The sequence below is a fragment of the Ammospiza nelsoni genome, chromosome W (genome assembly GCF_027579445.1).
Source record: "Ammospiza nelsoni isolate bAmmNel1 chromosome W, bAmmNel1.pri, whole genome shotgun sequence".
NCBI lineage: Eukaryota > Metazoa > Chordata > Aves > Passeriformes > Passerellidae > Ammospiza > Ammospiza nelsoni.
In genome coordinates, this window is record NC_080668.1 from 19,330,476 (window position 1) to 19,344,370 (window position 13,895).

Sequence of the window (13,895 nt, forward strand, 5' to 3'; positions counted from 1 at the left end):
GACTGGCCATAGCAACAGGGGGCTGCTGATGGTTGCCATGGAAACTGACCATAGCAACAGGGGGCTGCTGATGGTTGCCTGCTTAAGATCAGATTTGTCACAGGCCCTCAGAGGGGTTCCTTGGGGACTTTCCAAGAGTCTCCAGGCTGTTCCAGAGCTGGAATGTCACAGGCACAGACAGGGGCTCCATGGAGACCTCCCAGGGCTTTCTGGGGATGGTAAAGAGCCCTGTGGTCAGAGGCAGTCACAGCCATTCCATGGTGACATCCCAGGGGACCTTGGGCTGCAAAGGCACCGATCTGTCACAGGCACTCACGGGGGCTCTACGGTGACATCCCACGAGTCCCCAGGCTGCCAAAGAGCCAGGATGTCTCAGACACTCACAGGGGTTCCTGTCATGGGCAGATATATTTATATAAATATGTATTCTCTATTATGGTAATGATTAGACAAAATTGCCTTAATCAGACATATTTATGCCAGTATGTAAGATACGTAAAATATATTATTCAGAGCACTAGGAAATTATTGCAAAGCAACTGTATTAAGCAAAACCTGTAATTAAGCAGAGATTGATGTCACTCCCCTAGACCAATGACCATGGGCAATTCCCTTTGGCTCAGCCTGGAGCAGTGACCTTGAGGGTTTCCCCACCACTGGGAGGAATCCCCACACCCCTCAAGAAGGGAAATGTCAGGAGATGCTGCCATTAAAATATGGGATGGGGCTTTTCTCGTCTGAGGTGCTGCCCTGTCAGTCAGATGTGCCCAGGCTGGGCCAGCTCAGCAGCGCTGCAGAAGCTCTCAGTGGTGTCACTTGGTTGTTCCTTTCTCTGGGGATTTTTCCAGCTCTGCCACAGCTTCAGCTCCCTCTGAGGATGTTGAACTTTGAGATGGAGGAGTCAGGCTGGTTTCAGCATTATTCACCCCAAAAGCAGTGAGACACCCCTCCTTCATTTCCCACCGGGGGCTTTGCAAACAGGACCTTGTCGGAGTTGTTGGAGCCCATTGCAGGCAGAGCCTCCTGCTCCAGCTGGAACTGCCTTTCCTGTGCCATCAGCAGGGCAGGTCCCGCTGCAGGAAAAGCCCCAGGCCAGCCCCGGCACAGGGAAGGGCTCGGGCACAAGGGCAGAGTGCCGTGCTGGGAGCTGTGCCAGGGAGAGCCTGAGGCACCAAAGGCACCTTGGCAGCAGCAGCTGCTTGCAGGCCATGGCCAGAAGCCTCCCTTGGCAGCCCGGCCTGGTGGCCACCACTGCAGAGCTGCTGCCTCAGGGCTCATTCCTGGCTGGGCTCTGAAAAGCCACTTCTGCCCCAGGAGCCTGACTGGGAAGCCACTGGCCCCAGCACCTTGGGGACAAGATATTGATGACAAAACTCTTCATGCCCACAGAGCCAAGGCAGGGGCAGAGGAAAGGGCAGAGCCAGGCCCAGGGGACAGGGCTGCCATGGTGATGGCTGTGAGGTCACTGCCCCAGCAGCAGCCTGGCTGCCCTCAGCAGACATTCTGGCCAGAAGCCTTGTGAGGGCACCCAGCATATCAGAGAACCCACAATGCAGGAATTCTGTCACTGGAGATGAGAGGGTTTCAATGGGCAATGCTGCACAAAGCTCCTGCTCTTGGACAATTCCTGGGATGGGGAATCCACTTCTCTGGAAAAACGGTTGCAGTTTCCTGCCACTTTCTTAATTGTAAAATATTTCCTCCTTCTAACAAATGTTAATTTGTCCCCATTCAGTTTAAAGATACTGACCCGTTTTCTGTCACTGTAGGATTTAGGAGAAAATAACTTCGAATGCTATTTTTCCCTTTTCACAGACCTTGGAGAGGACTCAAAAATCTCCCAGAATGGGGTTTGGAGGCCTCATCACAAAACCAGCAGGCAGAGTCTGCGGCCTCTGTGGTCAGTGGTGTAGAGACTGAGGACTGAAAGGGAATAGCCTGGGAGGGATGGATGGGTGGTTTCAGAGAGGCTGGAGCTTTTCTTCACAGTATGAATAAGCCTGAAGAAGACCTAATAGCACCAAGTGCAGCTTGGGAGGTCCAGACTGAACACCAGCAGAAAGGAATTTCCCTGTCAGAGCAGGAGTGTGGTACAGCACATCCCCAGAAGGAGCCTGGAGCAGCCCAAGGCTCTGTGTGGGCAGGCAGAGGCAGGCAGGAGGCAGAGCTGTCAGCAAAGGAAGGGCCCAGACACGTGGGGCAGCCAGGGATGCCGACAGCCTGCAGGGACAGAGGCGCAGGTTTGCTCAGCAGCAGAAACACCTTTCCCTCGCTTGTCCCCAGCTGTCATCAATGCCACCAGTGTTCTGCTCTACCTGGAACCTGGGCACATTTTCTCAGTCCTGTCCCTCAGATGGATCTATTTAAATTATGAGAAACTTCAGTGTTTCACCCTCTTTTTGAGTCCCTGAGAAGGTTTTTTTGAGCACACTCCGAGGGACTGAGTCTGATGCAAAGAGCAGCAAAGCCCCAGAGGCTCATTAAAGTCCCTGTGCTGTGTCTGTGCTGCTGAGCTGGGCTGGGGTCCTGGCCCAGAGGCAGCTCCTGGCAAGGGCAGCGCTGCAGAGAGACAGCTCTGGCCAGGAGCAGCTCCTGTGCACAGCCCAGCAGGGCTGGGGCACTGCCAGGGCCCCTCAGGGACACCAGCAGGTCACAGACAGAGCTCTCAGGGGCTCAGCACTGCCAGGGGCTGTAGGATGGCCCAGAGGGGGCTGTGTCACAGCAGCACCTCTGGGGCTGTGTCACAGAGGCACAGAGCAGCTGGGATGTCAGCAAGGGGCTGTGGGACAGCACAGAGTGGGCTATGTGAGGTCACAGATTGGGCTGTGACATCGCAAAATTTGTTGTGTGAGGTCACTGAGCAGCTACAGCGTCATAGAGGGGACTTTGTGACATCACAGAACAGGCTGTGAGATCATGGCATGGCTGCATGACATCATAGAGCTGGCAGTGAGGTCAAAGTATGTGCTGTGACCTTACAGAGTGTCAGTATGACATCACAGAGAGGGTTTTGTGACATCACTGAGGGGGGTTGTTACATCACAGAGCTGGCTGTGACATCATAGAGTAGGGTGTGAGGCCATAGAGCAGATCCTGACATCATAGAAGGTGGCTCTGTGACATCAGGGAGTGGGCTGTGACAACACTGGGTGGCTGTGTAACATCATAGAACAGGCTGTGACATCACAGTAGAGATTGTGAAATCATAGAGTAACTTTCTGACATCACAGAGACTTCTGTGACATCACAGAGCAGCTGTATCACATCATAGCGTGGCATCTCAGAGTTGGCTCTGGGACATCACAGGGGCAGTGTGACATCACAGGGGCTGTGTGACATCATAGGGATCTGTGTGACATCACAGGGGCAGTGTGACATCACAGGGGCAGTGTGACATCACGGGGGCTCTGGGACATCACAGGAGCAGTGTGACATCACAGGGGCTGTGTGACATCACGGGGGCACTGTGACATCACAGGGCCTGTGTGACATCACAGGGCCTGTGTGAGGTCCCTGGGGAGGTCACTCTGCCCCAGCCCCCCTCACAGTTCCCCCAGAGCAGTCCAACCCTGCTCGTGCACAGCGGGGTCCCCTGTCCCCCCGGGTCCCCCCGCCCCCGGCCCCGCAGCCTCCCCCAGAGGATGTTCCACGAGATCGACTCCAGAGCCTGACACGGGGACAGGGGGCCGGGGCCCTGGGGGTGGCACAGGGGGACAGGGACCCCCCGGCAGCGTCCCCGTGTCCCCCAGGGCCAGAGCCTGGGCCAGGGCTCCTTCACCCTGTTACCAACGAGGCCTTGAGAGTGCTGAAGAAATCCCCAGCAAGGGAGCAGCAATAACCAGACTGAATATTAAGGGACAGCAGCACAAAGTTCCTTGACAAGAGTCACTCTGCTCCTGACTGGACACTTCAGGCACAACAAGGAAGCAAAGCAACAACAAAACCAAACAGAATCCAAACAATCAAACCAGAAATTTACTGAGAAATGGGGCTTTCATTCCTAAGGAAAAGAACTGTCCTTCTTATCTCGGTGCCCATGGCCAGAATTGGGATTTCACCTCCAGTATTCCCTATTGTGACAGAGTGGAGGAATTTCTTGTCTCAAGACATTTCATGTGTGGGGAGTGTTGCAGTGTGTTGCAATTTCCTGTTTTAAACTTCCCAGCCCCTTCCCAGGTGTGGCAATATCGCTCTTCCCCTTCCCCCTCGCCCCCTGCGGGGCTGTCAGTCAGTCTTAGCATTCCAGCAAGGCCATCATGTGGTTGGTCAGGTTCAAAAGATGCCCCTGTGCCCAGAGGTCATTGGTCTGTCTGGGTGTCATCGTTGCCTGAGACCCTGCCCCTCCCACCTGGTTGGTGGCTCAGCTGTCCCTTCCCTCCCCCTCCCCCCGGAGCTTAAAAAGTCACTCAGGCCTTGCGGTCGGGATTCTGTTGGTGCTGTTACCTAAGATTCAGATGTCTGTGTCCATGGAATAAACTCTTGATATTAACCCTCCAGCAGAATCTCTCTCCTTTTCCTCCTCACCTTAGCCTGAAGCCTTCTCACCTGAGGCAAACTGAGTTTCCACAAGCCAGGACTTGTTTTGGCACTCAGCTGCACCATCCAGCCAGCCAAAAGTGTCTCTGAGGTGAAACACCACAGTTGCCGCCTTTGGCCCAGGAGCAGGGGTCAGAGGAGCCATGGCACAATCTACCTGGTAATATTGGGATCTTATTCCAATAGGGGAGGAAGGGGCAGGTCCAGCCCTCCCCTGTCCTGGAAGCCCAGCCCTGCCCTGCCCTGTGACCCCAGTCCCCCCAGAGCCTCTATCCCAGCCCAGCAGTGTCTGCCAGTCTCTGGCACAGCACAGGCAATGCTCCACAGCCACCTCTGCAGCCCCAGCCCAGCTCCTGAGGGACCAAATGACCCACAGTCCCACCTGGGGGAAGGGCCCAGGAAGACCAAGGGGTATTGAAGGCTGACCACAAGGCAAGCACATATCTTGACCCTACCTCCTGTTGGAATTTCCATCTGAACGCTACTGGAATCCAGGAGTTGGTACCTCTGTGTGTGCTCCTCTGTATCCTTTTTGCCTCTCTCTCTTTCTGTCCTTTTCTTCTATTTCGGTCCTTTTGCAAATTTGAGTAATGTAAAATTCAAATAGCTTAGAGTTTGTGAAGTTGAATGGGCCAAGTCAGTGCTTTAAGAAGTGTTCTGTGTTGATTGAATGTCATATTAAATCTTTTGCCAAAAATTCTCTGATTTTCTAAAGTTACCAGTAAAGACTGTTTTGTTGTTTTGAGCTCCTGAGGATCTCTTGTTGGTATTTCTCCAGGAAGTCCAATTCAGAATACAGAAACAATTGTAATTCCTTTTAAATATCTCCTTGACAGAGTTTTCTACTGGATGGGAGTCAGGGCTTGTCTGTCTTGCTTGGCACAGCCCAGGCAGGGCTTTCCCAGCCACATTCCACACTCCATTTCCCAGCTGGAGCCGCTGCTGCCTCTGAGTTGTGCTGCCCCAGCCCCAGGGACGCTCCTCTTGTCTGCCCATTCCCCCACGGTCTCTGGGCAGGGATGGCCTCAGTGGGGGCTGCTGACATCCTCAGCACCTTGGAGGCTGCTGCTGAATTTTCCTGCTCCAGAGGCTTGTTCAGCCTTCAGCTCTTCAGTGCAGGAATTCAGTGTCCCAGGGCTCATTAGCATCGAGAACACCTTAACAAGCCAAATCTCTGGGGATAATTTGATTTAGGTGTTCAAATCAAATGTGTGGTTAATTAGTATGATTTCTGAAGCCAATTCAATGTGAATACCCTGATTTAAAAAAAACAGCAAGAAAATATTTTTTTAGGTCCTGTAATTTTTTTTACTAGTAATTCATTGAAATGTGCAATCTCCAATTGACATTGAATCCAAGTACCTCCTCATGCAGTTTGACTGGGTATGAAAATCAGGACCTTTCATGGCTGACAATCAATCAGACTCTGTCCCTACCCCCACCCCACCATTTTCCCCATCCAAGGCTGGCACTCAGAGCAGCCTTGTGCAAATCTGAGCTCCCTCCAGCCCACACTGGACCTAGCCAACAGACCACAGTTGAACAGGATATAACTTAATAAAAATTACACCATTAAAATAACAATCATACAATTACAAACTCTTTCCTGAGCTATGTGCAAAGTCCCAGCATGTCTGATGAGTCCACTGTTCACAAGTGATTTGCATACTAAAATTAATTTTTGACTAATGTGGTTCTGTGATAGATATAAACACAATTAAGTTCTTGTATCAGGATTCTTGTCCTGGACTGAGGACAGAACAGCTCAAACAATTCCTGATTTGCAAATCTATCAGTGGTGGATGGAGAAGGGAGGTCAGGCTGCTCTTGGTGTTGAGGAAATGCTGAAAGCAGCCTGACTCATTTCATCTCCTCATGCCCAGGCTGATCTCCCCTCTTTCCCCTTCCACCCATTGGCTTTTGTCTCCCCGCAGACCCCCAGAGAAGAGCCTGGCTCTGTGTTCTCCATCCCCTCCTGGCTGGCACTGCCAGGCTGGCATGAGGAGCCCCTCAGCCCTCCCTGCTCCAGGCTGGACAAGGCCAGGTCCCTCAGCCTCTGCTCACAGCCCAGGGGCTCCAGCCCCACCTTGGAGGCCCTTCCCAGACCCTGCTCCAGCTGCCAGACATCTTTCCTGCCCTGGGGAACCCAACCCAGGCCACAGTGACCTGGATAATCCCCGTCCTTGATGTCCTGGTCACACCGCCCTGGCCCCTTGTCCCCTGTCAGGCTCTGGGGTGGATCCTGTGGAACATCCTTTGGTGGAGGCTGTGGCTCCAGGTGGGCCGGGGGGATCCCGGGGGACGGGGACCCTGCTGGGCATGAACAGCATTGGAGTTGTTGGGAGAAACTGTGAGGGGGAGCTGGGGCAGAGTGACCAACCCAGTGACCTGACACAGCCCTGCTGGGACGTCACACAGCCCCTCTGTGATGTCACAACCAACTCTGTTATGTCAGTCTGCTCTGGAATGTCAGATACCTGCCCTGTGATGTCACAGAGGCAGTCTATAATGGCTTTGTGATGACCTCACATAACCCACTCTTTGATGTCACAGCCCATTCTTTGACCTCATGTTAGCAGATGAGAAATTGTCTCCACCAGGTGAGCTGACACCTGGGGCTTGTTCTCCACAACCCCAGGCCTGTGGAAACTACACAATGCCGATTGTGTCGGAAGAGAACTGGAAGTTCACCATCCTGAGTGTCCTGCCAGCTCAGCCAGGCCCACTGGAACATTGGGGTTAATGAGCACCAGGGACCACCAGAGACCCCCAGGACAGAAGAATACATGGGTAAAGGGGAGAGGATGATTTTGGGGAAATGATTACCATATGTGTGTTTAGTCCAGGGCAATCAATGAATATGCATGCAAAATACAGAATATAAACAGAAACTTTCCTGTACTCAGCATGCACGGCATTGGAAGAAGCTATCCCTGTGCATCCAGCTGAATAAAGAATGCTGCTTCTTTATGCTACATTGGTGTTAAGGAGTTTTCTGGTTTACTGAATTTTTGGTAACACTCCCACTTCCAAGGAAAGCTCAGTCTGCTGCTGTTCACAAACAGAGAAGGGCTGGTGGCAGATGTGGGGCTCGGAGGCTGCCTGGGGCACAGTGACCATGAAATAATCAAGTTTTCAATGTTCTGTGAAAGAAGGAGGGGCAGCAACAAAACTTCTGCACTGGAATTAGGAAGGGCAGACTTTGGCCTATTTAGGATGCTGATCTGGGGAGTACCAAATAAGGTCCTGATTTTTTAAGTGAAACAGCCCTTAAAAACAAAGGGGTCCAGGAAGGATGGACACATTTCTAGAAAGTAATCTTAAGCGGGAAGGAGCAGCCTGTCCCAGTGTGGCAAAAGATGAGCTAGTGAGGAAAATTACTGGCCTGGCTGCCCATGGAGCTGTTGTGGGAACTCAGGGGCAAAAAGGACTGGCACGGCAGGAAGTTTTAAGGATGTTTTTAGGTTATCAGAAAGAACATTAGAGTGGTGAAAGCTCAATCAAAACTTAACCTGACCCATCCTTTAAAGAAAAAAAAAAGTTTGTATAAAAATTTTTTAGCAAAAGGAGGGCGAAGGAGAACCTCTACTCTTTATTGGATGCAGTGGAGAAGATAGTAAGTAAAGATAAGGAAATGGCTGAACTGCTTAACACCTTGTTTGTCTCAATTTTCAATATTAGGACAGGCTGTCCTCAGGATAAGTATTCTCCTGAGCTGGTAGATGGGCACAGGGAGCAGAACAGCCCCCTCTGTAATCCAGGAGGAATCAGTTGGTGACCTGCTTAGCCACTCAGATGGTCACAGGTGTATGGGATCGGATGGGATCCATCCCAGGGGGATGAGGGAGCTGGTGGATGAGCTCCCCAAGCTGCTCTCCATCATTTACCATCAGTCCTGGCTCAGCACGGAGGTCCCAGAGCACTGGAGGTGCCAATGTGAGCCCATCCCCAAGAAGGGCTGGAAGGAAGATCTGGGGAACTCCAGGCCTGTCAGCCTGACCTGGGTGCCCAGCAAGGTTATGGAACAGATCACCTTGAGTGCCATCCCAGGGCACCCACAGGATGGCCGAGGGGTCAGAGCCAGCCAGTGTGGATTTAGGGGTGGCAGGTCCTACCTGACCAACCTGGTCTCCCTTTATGACCAGGTGACCCACCTGTGGATGCAGGAAAGGCTGTGGATGTTGTGTACCTGGACTTCAGCAAAGCCTTTGACTCTGTCTCTAACAGCATTGCCTGGAAAAGCTGCAGCCCACGGCTTGGGCAGGTTCCCTCCTCGCTGGGAGATTTAAGGGCTGGCTGGAGGCTGGGCCCAGAGAGTGGTGGGGATGGTGCTGCACCCAGCTGGTTTCCAGGCACTGGTGCTGTCCCTCAGGGATATGTGTTGGGCCCAGTCCTGTTTAATATCTTCACTGATGATCTGGCTGAGGGGATTGAGTCCACCATTCAGAAATTGCAGATGACACCAAGCTGGGTGTGAGTGTGGATCTGCTGGAGGGCAGGACAAGAAGATACAGCCTTGAGCTGCACCAGGCGAGGTTGAGGCTGGACAATAAGAAGTTCTTCACAGAAAGGGTGAGTGGGCATTGGAATGGGCTGGCCGGGGAGGGGGTGGCAGAGTCACTGTCCCTCTCCAGTGGCACTTAGTGGCATGGTCTGGGTGACAAGGCAGTATTATGGCATTGGTGGGATTGAATGATCCCAAAGGTCTTTTCCAGCCTATTTGATTCTGTCATTCTGTGATGACTGGGGGACACTGGGGCCATTGTGACACTGCAGGGCCTTGTGGAACTAATAGGACCATGGTGACACCGTGCAGCCCCACAGAACCAGGGGTCCACTGTGGTGTTGTAGGGTCAAATGGAACCAGGGAGTGCATCGTGACACTCTGGGTCCTCATGGAACCACAGAGACCATTGTGACACTGCAGGGCCTTGTGTAACCAAGGATTTTCACCATTTTGACACTGCAAAAACAAAGAGAGCATTGGGGGACTCCAAAGCCCAGCAGAACCAAGGGGACATTGTGACACTGCAGGGCCTGATGGAACCAAGGGGACATTGTGACACTGTAGGATCCTGTGTAACCAAGGGACCACTGTGACACGATGGAGCCTCAAGGAATCTGCAAGAACATTGTTACACTGTGTGGCCTCGTGGAAACAAGGAGTCCATTGTGACACTGAGGAGAGTTGTAGAACCACAGAGACCATGGTGACAGTGTGGGACCTCATGTGACCATGGGACCATTGTGACACTCTGGGGCCCCATGGATCCAAGGGGCCACTGTGAAATTGCAACACCAATGAGAACATTGTGACACTGTGAAGCCCTATGGAACCAAGGAGTCCGTTGTCGTATTTTGGACCCCCATGAAACCAAGGAGACCATTGTTTCTCTGCATGGTCTCATGGATCCAAGGAGACCAGTGTTACAGTGCAGGGCCTGGAATAATCAAGAGGACATTGTGACAATGAGGGGCCCCATGGAACCGAGGACATCTTTGCAGATTACACCAAACTGGATGTGAGTGTTGATCTGCTGGAGGGTAGGAGGGCTCTGCACAGGGCTCTGGACAGGCTGGATCCAGGGCCCAAATCCAATAAGGTGAGGTTGAACAAGACCAAGTGCTGGGTCGTGCACTTTGGCCACAACAACCCCTGCAGCAGTACAGGCTGGGGACAGAGTGGCTGGAGAGCAGCCAGGCAGAAAGGGACCTGCAGGGAGTGATGGACAGCAGACTGGACATGAGGCAGCAGTGTGCCCAGGTGGCCAAGAAGGCAAATGGCTCCTGGCCTGGATCAGGAATGGTGTGGCCAGAAGGAGTAGGGCTGCTGTACTCAGCATTAATCTGTGCCCAGCTCTGCACACAGACATTGCTGCTGCAGCTCCAGAGAAGGCAACAAAAGGGCATCTCTGCAGAAAACTCTGTTGGGAGATCCTTTAGTTCTATTAAAGCCACCAACAGTGCAGCTCCTCATTGACACAATCGGTGGCTCGAGGGAAGGTGGAGAAAAAAAAATGAGAAATGGAAAAACAATGCTTTTATTTTAGGGACAATATTGAGAAACTAAAACACAGGGGGAAAAAAGAACAAAGCCAAAAGAACTATCAAAGAATATTTATATTACAAATTATTTATATTATGAAATAATTATATTACTTGGCCTGTCCCTGCTGCAGCCCCGGCACTTCCACCCCCAGGACTGTGCCCAGCCCCGAGAGTACTCAGGCCCTACAGCAACACCAGGGCCAGGAGGGCAGCGGGGCAGGGCCACGGCAGCAGCACTGGCAACACCAAGTGCTGCTGCTGCTGGGCACAGCTGCTGGGCCAACACTGATCTGCCCCCAGCTCTGCACTCAGACATTGCTGCTGTAGCTCCAGAGAAGGCAACAAAAGGGCATCTCTGCAGAAAACTTTGCTAGGAGATCCTTTAGTTCATTTAAAGCCACCAACAGTGCAGCCCCTCATTGACACAGTCTGTGGCCACAGGGAAAGTGGAGAGAAACAAAATGAGAAATGGCACAAGGAATGGCTTTACTTTGTTGACAATATGAAAATAATAAAACAAAGGAAACAGATCTCCAAAATGAAACCAACAAGAAGTACCAAAAATGAGTTTTATTACAAGTGATTTGCAGAAATTGACCAACAGTTAAATGTTTCTGAAACCATCCAGTCATCAGTGTCCACACTGCAGCCTTGAGCTCCTGGTTCCTCAGGCTGTAGATGAGGGGGTTTAGGGCTGGAGGCATCACTGAGTACAGAACTGACAGGGCCAGATTAAGGGATGGGGAGGAGATGGAGGGGGGCTTCAGGTAAGCAAATGCTGAAGTGCTGACAAAGAGGGAAACAACAGCCAAGTGAGGGAGGCAGGTGGAAAAAGCTTTGTACCGTCCCTGCTTCGAGGGGATCCTCAGCACAGCCCTGAAGATCTGCACATAGGAGAAAACAATGAACACAAAACAACCAAATACCAAACAGACACTAAATGCAATGAGCCCAAGTTCCCTGAGGTAGGATTTGGAGCAGGAGAGCTTGATGATCTGTGGGATTTCACAGAAGAACTGGCCCAGGGCATTGCCCTGGCAGAGGGGCAGGGAAAATGTATTGGCCGTGTGCATGAGGGCATTGAGTAAGCCACTGGCCCAGGCAGCTGCTGCCATGTGGTCACAAGCTCTGCTGCCCAGGAGGGTCCCGTAGTGCAGGGGTATACAGAAGGACACGTAGCGGTCATAGCACATGATGGTCAGAAGGGAAAGCTCTGCTGAGATGAAGAACACAAAGAAAAAGACCTGTGCAGCACATCCTGAGTAGGAGATGTTCCTGGTGTCCCAGAGGGAATTGTGCATGGCTTTGGGGACAGTGGTGCAGATGGAGCCCAGGTCGCTGAGGGCCAGGTTGAGCAGGAAGAAGAACATGGGCGTGTGCAGGTGGTGGCCGCAGGCTACAGTGCTGATGTTGAGGCCGTTGCCCAGGAGGGCAGCCAGGGAGAGGCCCAGCAAGAGGCTGAAGTGCAGGAGCTGCAGCTGCCATGTGTCTGCCAATGCCAGCAGGAGGAAGTGACTGATGGAGCTGCTGTTGGACATTTTCTTTGTCTTGGCATGGGGATCTGTAAGAAAAGTAATCATGGAATACTTGGGTTTGGAGAGGACTTGAAATATCCCAGCACAGCCTCGGGGCACTTTCCCCCCACTGCCTGCCCAGGGCTCTGCTGCCTGGAGCTGTCTCTGCCAGCAGCTGCTTCCCTGTGCCCAGGGCTGGGCCCTGCCAGTGCTGCCAGAGCCCAGCGCAGCCCTGGGGGCTCAGCTCTGCCCTGCAGACCCCTCCCAGCCCTGGCACTGCCCAGGGGCAGCTCTGGCTCTGCAGGCTCTGATGGCTCTGTCAGAGCAACCCTGAGGAAGCTGAAAAAGCAAAACTGATGCAGCTTCCAGGGGGCCCTGTGCAGGTTTCTGTCACTGCCTGGCTTAGTAAGATCTGAGAAAAAGCTATTTTCTTTTTCTGAATCTTAACTGAGAGATTAATATCAATGTGCAATTTTTCATCCTGGCAACAGAAAGCAGTAGATTAAAAAAGCAAGATTTTCCAATTTATGCAGCCCCAGCCTTGCTGTGCTCCCTGTATAACCTACTTGGAAATATTGTACAGCTAAATGTCATGCTGGGAGCAGTCCTGAACAATGCAGCATCCTCACCACACAAAGAAAACACTTCCAAGCCTGACCAGCTGTCTCCTCCCACCCAGACCTTGTCCCCCAGTGCTGGGAGCAGCTGCCAGGGCCGGCTGAGAGCTGTCCCTGGCAGGCAGCAGAGTCCCTGCCCCAGCACAGCGCCCTGGGCTGCAGACCCTGCTCTGCAGGAGAGCCCTGGGCACCCCTGGCTGCTCTGCACAAGAGACAATCAGAGAATGTACTCACAGGGTCTGTAGGCATTGCGATGTTCCAGCTGCAGGAGATGGCTCCAGGAGCTGCATCTGCATTGTCCTGCAGCCAGAGGTTCCTGTGCCAAAGGATGGCAGTGATTCTGCCCCAGGCACTTCTCAGCACCTTCCCAGCCCTGACTGATTGAAGCTCTCTGTGCCTCTGCGCTGTGCCCAGGGTGGCTGCAGGCAGTGCCCCAGCCCTGCTGGGCTGGAGAAGAGCTGCTCATCAAGAGAAATGTGCTTTTGAAGCTCTTCTTGGTTACCAGGAGCTGCCTCTGTGCCACGAGCCCAGCCCAGCTCAGCAGCACAGACACAGCACAAGAACGTTAATGAGCCTCTGGGGCTTTGTGCTCAGGCCCTGAACATCAGTCCCTGAGAGGGAGCTGAAGAAACTTCTCCAGAACTCCAAGTCAGAATCCAACTCCAAAGTTCCTTGGACTTTTAATGGGTCCCACTGAGGGACACAACTGAGAAAGTGTCCCCAGGCCCCAGGCAGAGCAGAGAACTGGAGGCAGGGATGACAGCTGGGGACAAAGAGAAGCCAAGTCTTGGTGCCCTGGGGCACAGCAGGGTCTGTGCCACTAAGGGCTGGGAGGAGACACCTTGTCCCGAGGCCCTGGGGCGTCCTGGCACAGCCTCAGCCAGGCTGGGCACTGTCAGCCCATTGTCCTGCCCTCAGCATCCCCCCCACCCCACATCCCAGTGGCCTCAAGGATCTGCTGGAAGGAGTCCCTGGGGAGCCTTGCTCAGCAATGGCCCTGGGGAATCCTTAATGCTCCCTGTAGGGACTGCAGGTTTTTGAAAGGACTTTGGGTTTGGCTTTTGCCTTGGAGTCTCTGAGAGATTTGTGCAATCATGGCCTCCAATTATATGCTTTAATTCATCCCTGGAGAGGCTTTGTCAGTAACAATACTCATTGGGGCTCATTAGTACTTCAGCTT

General features: G+C 52.7%; 1 protein-coding gene across 1 annotated transcript; it reads right to left on the minus strand.

Moving 5' to 3' along the window:
* Nucleotides 1–312: 312 nt before the first annotated feature.
* On the minus strand, nt 313–12,137 carry LOC132086152 (olfactory receptor 14C36-like). Its single transcript, XM_059491620.1, has 2 exons — nt 11,187–12,137; nt 313–351 (listed from the first exon to the last, which is right to left on the minus strand). Exons 1-2 carry the CDS (start codon nt 12,120–12,122, stop codon nt 313–315), a joined length of 975 nt encoding a protein of 324 aa, XP_059347603.1. The 5' UTR covers nt 12,123–12,137.
* Nucleotides 12,138–13,895: the final 1,758 nt, after the last annotated feature.